Source organism: Enhydra lutris, unplaced genomic scaffold (genome assembly GCF_002288905.1).
Source record: "Enhydra lutris kenyoni isolate GAN:26980312 unplaced genomic scaffold, ASM228890v2 scaffoldscaffold3, whole genome shotgun sequence".
NCBI lineage: Eukaryota > Metazoa > Chordata > Mammalia > Carnivora > Mustelidae > Enhydra > Enhydra lutris.
The window spans coordinates 71631673-71642627 of record NW_019154087.1 but is presented as its reverse complement, the minus strand read 5'-3'; the positions used below and the strand labels follow the sequence as shown (position 1 = coordinate 71642627).

The 10955-nt window shown below is 44.1% G+C and overlaps 1 protein-coding gene across 4 annotated transcripts in view; it reads right to left on the bottom strand.

Moving 5' to 3' along the window:
- Positions 1 to 8847, bottom strand: part of LOC111152645 (epoxide hydrolase 2) — a 61163-nt gene extending 52316 nt beyond the window's left edge. For 2 of the 4 annotated variants that reach the window (XM_022511206.1, XM_022511215.1), the window contains exons 1-2: positions 8691 to 8847; positions 2008 to 2092 (exon numbers count right to left, since the gene is read on the bottom strand). In XM_022511206.1, coding sequence (XP_022366914.1) covers positions 2008 to 2092; positions 8691 to 8788 — 183 coding nt within the window. In that variant the 5' untranslated portion in view covers positions 8789 to 8847. The remainder of the gene's footprint in view (positions 1 to 2007; positions 2093 to 8690) is intronic. The other 2 variants (XM_022511198.1, XM_022511190.1) reach the window with 1 other exon arrangement.
- Positions 8848 to 10955: the final 2108 nt, after the last annotated feature.

The following is a 10955-nucleotide window of genomic DNA, read 5'->3' as shown; positions in this document are numbered from 1 at the left end:
GTCTTCCTCAATTTCTTTCATGAGTACTTTATAGTTTTCTGTGTATAGATTCTTCCAGGATATAATTTTTAAAGACAAATTAAACCTAAGTAGCCTTTGTCATAATATATAGGTGACCCTTGAATAATGTGGGGGTTGAGAGCCCTAACCACCCATGTAGTTGGAAACCCACATGTAAGTTTTGACTCCCCAAAGCTTAACTACTAATAACCTACTGTTGACCAGAAGCCTTACCAATCACATAGAATTAACACATATTTTGTATGTCATATGTATTATTATATGTATTATATACTGTATTCTCACAATACAGTAGGCCAGAGAAAAGAAAATGTTATTAAGAAAATCCTATGGAAGAGAAAATGCATTTACAGCACTGTATGTGTATTTATTGAAAAAAAAAAAAAAATCGACCCGTAAGTTCAAACACATGTTGTTGAAGGATCAACTATAATGTGCTTTTTCAGACCCCATCTGCTAACTATTCAAGTTACCAAGAAGGTACACAGACGAAGAAAGTCAGAATGGGTACAGGGTTTTCACAGCAATTACTAGAAATTCACTCTGTAATTCCTATGTTCATTGAAAGTACATTGTACTCCCTTCTTTCCTTCTCTTCTGACAATATTAATTGCGGATTTCTGTGTGCTTGTAGAATAGATTCTTAGTAGCCTTTCTTCTTGGAGACACTGACTAAGAATCCAAATGGTTTCAGATCACTGCTTTGTTAAAAACCAGTGGAGGTTGTAGTCACAACGGTAACTGCTATTTACTGAGCACTTGCTATGTGCCAGGCACCATGCGAGACAGTTTCCTAGCTTCCTAACAACCCATGAAGTAGACAGTAGATCACGTTCATTTTACGGATGGCAAGACTGAGCCTTTAGGAGGTTAAGCAACCTGTGTCCGTAAGTGGGAGCTGTGATTTAAATCCTGCTCTCTGCCTCCAAAGCCCATCCGTTATCCAGTTATTAATTAACAACCTCTCCCCACAACTGGTCCTGTCTGAAAACAGCTTGAGTAAGGATGACCACTATCAAAGCAACAAAACAAACAACAATGGCGAGGATATGGATCGAGTGGAAATCTTGTGCACTGCCCAGGGGAATGCAAACTGGGGCAGCCGCTCTGGAAAACAGGATGCAGGCTCCTTAAAAAAAATTAAGAACTACTCTATGACCCAGCAATCCCACCTCTGGGTCTATACCCAGAAGAACTGAGGGCAAGGTGTCCCACAGATATTTGTACACCCAAGTTCACAGTGGCATTATTTACATTGACCAAAAGATAGAAGCAACCCAGGGTCCATCGACAGATGAACAGATAAACAGAATGTGGTCTATCCATACACCAGAAAACAATTCATCCTTAAAACAGAAATTCCTTTCACAGGCCACAGCACAGATGAACTTTGGAGACATCATGCGTGAAGTAAGCCAGGCACAAAAGGACAAATGTTGCAGGATCCTACTTATCTCTTGTGGCTATAGTAGCCTCATACACAGAGACAGGAATTCAGTAGTGTCATGGCTGCCAGCGGCTGGGGGAAAAGGAGGATGGGGAGTTTTTGTTGAAGGGGTATAGGACTTTAGCAAGATGAAAAGAGTTCTGGAGATTGACAGTGGTGATGGTTTCACAATGCGAATATACTTTACATTACAAAATTATATTCTTAAAAGTGATCTAAATGACAAATTTTGTATTATGTGTATTTTACCACAATTTAAGAGGAAAAACAGGCTATTCTGCCTGGCACAGACTGGCAAGAAATTGGTAATTTCCCACTCATGGGGTGAATCCTGCAGGTTGGCCGTAAGAGATAATGAACCAGTCTTAAATATCTCTCTGTGTGTCTCAAAGCCTCCGTCCCAGTCCTGGGAGGAAAGTACTAGTACTAGGTGAGGCAAACATGGTGGGTCTGCCCTCACAGAGCTTCTAGTCAGTGCGGGAGATGGGCATGTGGGCATAGAATGCCTTCTTAAGGGGGTTTATGAAGTGTCCCCTTACCTGGGAAAATGTCATCTCTCCCCTCATGAGGCGGGCACTGGAGCCATCTGGGCCTCCTCTCTGTAAAGCTTCTCTCAGAAAGCCTCTGGAAGACACAAAGAAAAACAGCATGGATGTTCGGAGGACTTCACAGCAGCATGTAGGGGACAGACACTATTCCTATCCCCAGACAAACTGCTGTTCTAAGGGCATTCTGCCATGGACAGGGAAAGGCAATGTTCGAGCCAGGATCTTAGCCTAAAAGAGCAATCAAACCGGGACTGAGACCACAAATTAAATGATGGATAAGCCGGCAGGTGAAGCAGCTCACGGCGACCACCCAGCAGAGCCTCTTCAACTGCCAGTACTTCTGGCTTTGCCACTTAAGGGACAAACTCAAGACTGGATACACATTCATTCCCATCTTCAGCTCCTTTGTACAAGGCACTGCTCCAAAGGACTGCTTTATTAGTACATATTCTCCAGAGGGAATAAAATATTTTTTCCTGGTTTTGATTCTGAACATATAGTTTGTACTTCATTTTAACCATATTTAATTTTTAAAAAGTTTTCTCAGGTTATGAGCTAATTTGTAACCCCCTGCCCCACCTCCAATTCATATCTTGAAGTCCTTATCCCCAGTACTTCAGAATATGTATTTGGAGATAGGGCCTTTAAAGAGGTGATTACATTAAAATGAGGTCATAAAGGTGGGCCCTATCTAATGAGCAGTGTACTGAGGAGGAAATCAGGACACACACCTGAACTGGGAGAAAGCCATGTGAAGACACAGGGAGAAGATAGCCATCTATAAGCCTAGGAGAGAGGCCTCAGAGAAACCAATCCTGCCGCCATCTTGATCTTGGACTTCTAGCCTCTGGAACTACTTTGGAAGCCATCCAGTCTGTGGTACTTGGTTATGGCAGCCCTAGCCAGCTAACACACCTCGGCTCATACTCGTCCCAAGGAATAGCACACACATAGGGAGAGAGACCAGCTCATCACCCTCTCATTTCCTTACATTACAAAATTAAAGTTTCCATTCCGCTTTCTTGATAATTTCCCAACCCCCATGGTCGATCAGCTACCTTCACATGGCTGGCTAGGAGACATCAGACGGATAAAGGATGATATATATGTGACACGCACGCACACCTCTGCTCCCCCGCACCCTGACAACCCATCCCCACAACAGAGTCCACTCAGCCCAGGCACTGATGTGCAATCCTTCTTAATACAGTGCCCCAGGCAAATATTTATAATGGATGGGAATCAGCAGGCCAGTTAAAATGATTTACCATTCCCAAGTAAGACAACAAATCTCTCTACTCTGGGAGTTCCATTTCTGAAAACAGGCAACTCTCTTCTATCCAACTAATGCTCTTGCAGGTAACGATTATCAACTTCACACAACATGCAAAAGGATACATATCGAATATTGTAGCCTTGCTCAACATTCCAGTAAAAGCAATGGTTTTGCCCTAACTTTGCCATCAGTTGTCTTTTATTTATTTACTTGGAAGATTTTATCTTTAAGTAATCTCTACATCCAACATAGGGCTCAAACTTGCAACCCTGAGATCAAGTCACATGTTGCACTGACTGAGCCAGGCAGGCACTGACCTGCCAGTTGTCTTCTTTTTTTTAAACAGGGTTACTATGTTGTAATTATATACCATCAAATTCACATTTTAAGAGTATGATTCAAGGATTTGTAGTAAATTTACAGACTGTGTAACTCTGTGACATCAATGCAAACATCAGCACATTCCAGTTTTAGAACATTTCCATCACCTCCAAAGGTTCTCGTGCCCTTCGGCAGCTGGTCTCCAGCTTTTTTTTTTTTTTTAAAGATTTTATTTATTTATCTGACAGGGACAGATCACAAGTAGGCAGAGAGGCAGGCAGAGAGAGAGAGAGGGAAGCAGGCTCCCCGCCGAGCAGAGAGCCCGATGCAGAACTCAATCCCAGGACCCTGAGATCATGACCTGAGCTGAAGGCAGTGGCTTAACCCACTGAGCCACCCAGGTGCCCCAGTGGGTCTCCAGCTTTAAGAATCAATACACAACTCACCTCAACTGTCTTGTATTGAGCACCAGATGTGTGCAAGACATTGCGCTGGGTGCTGTGATACAAAAGCAGGAAAATGAGACTGTATTCTTCGGGAGCGCACAGGGGAACAAGGGAGTCAACACATAAGTAACTATAACACACTGGAGGAGTAGTATGGAAATGATTTTTTCTGCCTGGAGAATGGGGGCTGCTAGCAGAATGGGAACTGAGGGAAGACTAGAACTACAGAGAAAGGAGATACCAATGTATCTGTAAAGCAAATCAGGCAGTAATGATGATAACAGAAGAAGCGATTTGAAATATGAACACTGTTGGATTGGAAAACACGAATTCCAAATTTTAAGGGTGGCTAATAAAAGCAGTGAGCAGTGAAACAGCTATCACACAAAATGAAATTAGTGAATCAAAAGACACGATACAGTTTTCAGGAACAAAGAGTAGAACAAGGAAGCAATTAAAGTAATGAGCAAAATGATTAAGACCTAGGGAGGCCAAATTCCTTCAATAAACAAGCAGTCAGAATTCCAAAAGGGTTGGGGCACCCAGGTGGCTCAGTCGGTTGAGTGTCCGACTCTTGGTTTCTACCCAGGTCATGATCTCATGGGTCATGGGATTGAGCCCTGCACTGTGTTCCTTGCCCAGCAAGGAATCTGCTTGAAGGATTCTCTCTCTTCCTCTGCCCCTACCCACCCCCAACTCATGTGTGCAGGCACAGGTGTGTGCACTCACGTGCTCTGTGCCTCTCTCAAATTAAATACATAAATCTTTAAAAAAAAGTTTAAATGTTTTAAAATTTAATTTAAATAAATAATTTATTAGAAATTCCAAATTAAATAAATAAATCTTAAAAAAAAAAAAAAAGAATCCATCCAGGATTGATCAGAGAAGCAGTAGGAATAACAGAACACTTCTCGGTACTGAAGAAAGATTCGACACCTTAGATCAAAAGTATACCAATTACCAAAGCAAAATTAACAAAAAAACAAACAAACCTCCACAACAGGCATATGTGGGGGAACTGTGCCAATTCCAAGGATAACAAAGGGTAACAACCTTTTGAGTAGAAAAACAGGTTATACACAAACAAAAAGCAATTCAGAGTGACATTAGTCTTCTATCTCCAACTTTAGATGTCAGAGGTTGTGGAACAATACGGACTAGACATTGAGAGAAAAATAAACAATGGCCCCAAAACTGTATCCTCAGATAACTTATTATACATTTTTGAAGGCAACAGAAAGTCTCAGCATATAAAACCAATGTTTACCATCACATGCCTTTCCTGAAAAAGAAAAAAAATTCAAGGAAGATTTCCAGTCAACTTAAAGATAGATGAAAATAAAAAGTTGAGAACAGGTCAAATGTGGTTTAAAAGAAATTGGAAATAAATTTTTTAAAATACCACTTCCATAGCATTAGAAAAAACAGAAATAAAGCTAATGAAAGAGGTCTAAGACTTCTGCCTGGAAAACTACAAAACTAAGAAAGATCTCTATATCAAGTTCATGGATTGGGAGACAATACGGTTTAGGCAAAAATTCTCACCAAACAGATATAAAGACTTAATTCGCTCCAATCATAATCCCAGCAGATTTTGTGTATGTGAAAATCGACACACTGATTACAAAATTTATCTGGAAACTAAAGGACACAGAATAGCCAAACAAATCTTTAAGATTAAATATGAAGGATTTATATTACAAGATATTAAAATTTATTATAAATTAAGACAATGTGATATTATTGCACAGAGTTATAGATCAACTTAGCATAATAGGGAGTACAGAAATAGACATCTACATACATGGTCCATTTGATTTTCTCAACAAGGCACCACTGAAATTTAATGTGGTAAAGTTTTTTTTAATAAATGACATTAGAGCAACTGGATATCCATAGGGGGCAGGGAGACTCCACACCATATACAAAATTTGTTTTGAGGTGGATCATGTATTTAAATGTGCAAGTTAAAACAATCTAGGTTCTCCAAGAAAGTGGATTATCTTCACTATCTTTAAGAATGCAAAAATTTCTTAGGACACCAATGGCAGCAGTACCTGGGCAGCTCAGTCAGTTAAGATTATTCAAGAGAGCGTATGAGAGAGAGCATGAGAGCGGGGTGAGGGGCAGAGGGAGCAGCATACTCCCTGCTGAACGTGCAGCTTGACACATGGCTTGATCCCAGGACACCAGGATCATGACCTGGCCGAAGGCAGACACTTAACCAACTGAGCCACCCAGGTGCCCCAAGTGTCCGACTTTTTTTTTTTTTTTTAAGATTTTATTTTTATTTATTTATTTTACAGAGAGAGACACAGTGACAGAAGGAACACAAGCTGGGGGAGTGGGAATGGGAGAAGCAGGCTTCCCACGGAGTAGAGAGCCCAATGCGGAGCTCAATCCCAGAACCCTGGGATCATGACCTGAGCTGAAGGCAGCCGCTTAAGAACTGAGCCACCCATTTTTTTTTTTTTTTTTTAAGATTTTATTTTTATTTAAGCGTCCAACTCTTGATCTTAGCTCAGGTCTTGATCTTGGGATCGTGGGTTCATGCCCATTTAAAAAAAAAAAAGGACACAAAAAAGCGCTACCATAAAACAGTAAAAAAAGATAAATCAGTTGTCATTAAAATCAGTACCTAGTGTTTATCAAAGATACCACTGAGAAAGTGAATGAATAAGCCATATACACAGATATACTTGCAATACCTACCTACGACAAAGGACTTGTATCAAGAACATACAAAGAGGGGCACCTGGATGGCGCTGCTGCTAAAAGAAAGTCTGAGCATTAATTTGCCGTGAAACAAAACGGACAGAACTCTCAAAGCTTCCATCAGGCTCCTTATCCTTGCCAGGAATTTAGAATTGTCTTCTTTGGGTGTTGCCAGGGTGATCTTTGCTGCTGCCCCTCAGAACACGGAACAATTTGTTACTTAAACTGTAACCCCTGGAGGATTTTACTAGTTGCCAAGCACATTTAGATATGGCCTTAAGAAATACATATACTGGGGACGCCTGGGTGGCTCAGTGGGTTAAGCCGCTGCCTTCGGCTCAGGTCATGATCTCAGGTCCTGGGATCGCGCCTGCATCGGGCTCTCTGCTCAGTGGGGAGCCTGCTTCTCTCTCTCTCTCTCTCTGCCTGCCTCTCTGCCTACTTGTGATCTTTCTCTGTCAAATAAATAAATAAAATCTTAAAAAAAAAATACATATACTGGCAACAGGTCTTTGGGGAGAAGGACGATATACCACCGTGAAGCTGGGCAGCTGGGGATGCCGGGCTCGCTCAGGGCGGGAGGCCGCCCCTTCAAAGAAGCCGGGCAGCCGGGAACGCCCGGTCAGTTCCGGGTGGAACGAAAACCACCTGCTTCCCTTTTCTGTTATCGCTCTTTTCTCTTCCCAGAAGCGCCCCTTGTTAGTTAGATGAGTCCTTTGAATGTGCTTGGTTAACTATAAACTTTATCCTCCTCCTTGCTAGTCCGCAGGACGTAACTAACGTTTGACCTTTTTCTGTCCTTCTGTTGGCTATTGTTTCTATCCAATAAAAGTGAGACTGTGGAGTTGCTCGTGGCAGCAGTCCTTTTCGACTGTTGTCCCCTGCTCCCAATCTCTTGCAGCGGACTTGTTTGTGCCTAATTCTTCTCCCGTCGCTGGCTGGAAGCGGCACATCTTTTAATTTTTAAAAAAAAAATTATTTTAATTATTTGGGAAAGAGAGAGCGTGGGCCGGTACGCAAGTGGGTGGAGGCGCAGAGAGTGAAGCAGACTCCCGGCTGATCAGGGAGCCCAGTGCAGGATCGCATCCCAGGACCCCGAGATCATGACCTGAGCCCAAGGTGGACACTTGAATAACTGGGCCATGGGGGCGACCCTCTTTCTTAACTTTTAAACAAATATGCTTTCCCTTTTGACTATAGGGGAAGCGTATGTTCATAAAGAGATAAACTGAAAATGCCAGAAAGTAGAAAAATGAAGAAAATCATTCATAATCTTCTCTGGGATTAATAATCCTGAACATATTCTGGGATATTTCCTCCACACATTTTTCTGCAGGTAGCTTCCCCCCCAGCCAACTATAATTGAAACCATGTTGTAAAAAATTTTTACTTTCTGGTGGGTTTGCTTCCTTTTTTCAATTCTCATTAACCGGTCTTTTCTGATCTGAAATCTCGTTCTGAACATCCTGTTTCTTGGTTTCCTGGTGACGCTTTCTAGTTCATTTCCCAGCGACGAGGCTTTGGGGCTGTTTCTCTAGTTTGCGACTAGAGCAAGTGCGCCCGCAAAGCACAGGACTTTGTTCCATTATCAACTTCAGGGCGGCCTGCGGACCCATTCCACCACACAGAATTAGAGGGCAGTAGTGAGCCCGGCGAGAATCCAACACAGAGGGCAATTTGGGAGTCTTTAGAGAGATTTAATCACTTAGCATTTACAAAGACAATGGGTCTAGTCGCGTACACGGGTATTTTTAGGGCCGGGTAATTGTCTTAACCTCTGCAGAGCTCTCGACCTACAGCACCGTGAAACCAGGGCTGGGGGTGCCCAGAGGCCGCTTCTCAGCGGGGGGGCCCGCCCCTGGAGCGCCGGCTCCCACTTCCCCACCCCTGCTCCGGCCGGGCGCTGACCCCCTTACCTGGGCAGCGCCATCTCCTCCGTGCGGTCCAGCGCGCCGGCCACCGAGGGCAGCGCCAGGACCCCGTCCAGGTCGAACACGGCTGCGCGCAACGCCATGGCGGCCCACCGAGGCCCAAAGCTCCCGGCAGTGCACGAAGGCCGGGAGCGGGATGGGAGCGGCGGGCCGCGGGGCCGCCCTCGCACTGGTGCAGGCGGGCCCCGCCCCCGTCCCGCCCCCGTCCCGCCCCGCGCCCTGTCCTGGGCCCGCAGGGGCGGCGACCCACCTGTCTCCACCGCCTCCAGGCATCCAGTCCCCCTGCTAGTGTCCTGACCGCTTCCCGAGAACTTGCCAGACTGTCACCGGTCCGGGGGCGGGCCTCAGAGAAGGGGTCTGAGGAATAACCAGGGGCCACTGACCCTTTAAAGTGTGTGTGGCCAAAAGCTTCATTCAGTCTTTGGATACTTCCATGTTTGTTTCGGTTGGCATATCCACTAAACTAATGTTGCCACTCCTTTTGGTGCGTATATTTACAGATCTGACGCTATCCTGTCCACGCTCCCCTCATCACACACTTACCTGTCAAGGCAAAATGTGTTTCAAGAGTAAAATACGTTCCAGATACCGTATGCCTACTCAGAATACATCTATTCCAATCTCTTGTTGCAATGAGGCTTAGAAGGAAATTTGGAGTACTTACTACCCCTTTGTACCTTCTCCTTGTATTAATGCTGCCTAAAAATGTTCCAGCTTTGTTTTAAATCACGGATTCCAGACTGTTGGCTCCTTTGTTTCTGGACTTTGCTTAGGAGTGTCTGTGCTGTATTTGCCAAAGGGTTGTCAGGCTTCTCATGCCTGCAGTGTAGCTCTGTGAATTAAAACATGCTCTGGGCTCTGTGTCCCAGCTTGCCAGGACCATGTCGCGAGACACAGACCCCAGAGACCTCTCTGTTGAATGTGTCCTCTGTGAATTTATGCAGGATATTCTGCCCCCTTTAGCTAGAAGAATGTTGTGAAAGATTATGAGATACCTTACTGAAATCAAGAGGTATTCATCTACAACTCTTTGTCGCTACCAATCATCAGTCTGGTGAAGAAGAAAATGAGTCTACTTTGGGTGTTTTGCTCTGGTGAACTATGACCATGCTTATGTCTCTTGCCTCACAACCTCTTCTGGGATCTCTCTGAGGCTGTTGTTACTAGTGCTTTCTGAAATCCACTCCTACAAAGTGGGAAGCATGAAGTATGTAGTCAGTGGAGCCAAATTTAGCAGAGGAACTGGAAAAAGCAGTTCGATTTTGGACTTGGATGACACTGGGCAACCTCCTTCAGAACACTTTCAGTGTTAGAGTCCTGGGATCAAGCCCCAAGTCGGGCTCCCTGCTTGGTGGGAAGGCTGTTTCTCCCTCTCCCACTCCTCCTGCTTGTGTTCCTTCTCTCATTGTGTCTCTCTCTGTCAAATAAATAAGCTTTTAAAAAAAATAAAATAAAAAATAAATTAAATCTCCAACTTAGACTTTCCTTTGGTCTCCAGAGTTGCATATCCATCCTCCTACTCCACATCTCCTCTTGATTGTCTGACAGGGGTCTCTTGCTGCGTTTCCCACCTCTCAAGCCTGTTCTCTCCAGTACATTCCCAGTGTTACTCAGTGGCACTCATTCACTCGGTAACTTAGCCCAAAGAACTTGGAGTCACTCCTGGATTCCCCATTGTGTGTTCAAGAACTGTGTGTTCTTGAACTCAATCCCAGGAATGTCCGGTGGATTAGGGCAGCGGTAATAGCTTCTGGTTCAGTGGTGATCTTTCTTAAAGGCCCACCCCTCCTCCACTGCTTTCAAAGGTTTTGTAGGTTCTTAATATCCTGTATTAAATCTCTTTCTATTTAATAACTAAAGGGATTTCTGCTGGCTGACGGATATGGGACTACTTAGGAATACATATATGTATGTGTTTGTAAACATAGCAAAGCAAAGAGAAAGGACACATTGACAGAGCTGGATGGGAGAAATCCCCCTTTCGGGAAGAAAAGTAAGAAACACAGAACATGAGACTCCGTCTTAAGATCGAGATCATTGCGTGTGAGAGGAAACTATGAAGCTCTCACATGGCCCTTTGTTTATTCATGGCGGTTACACTGGGAACTGCAAGGACCTATTTAGAAACTGTCCCTGCTCCCCTCCCCCCAGGGGATTTACTTGGAGACAAGTCCCGAAACCAGCTTCAGGTAACAAAGCCCAGATACAAAGGTGGGTCAGGCCAGGCGGAGACATCCGATCAGTGGGGGG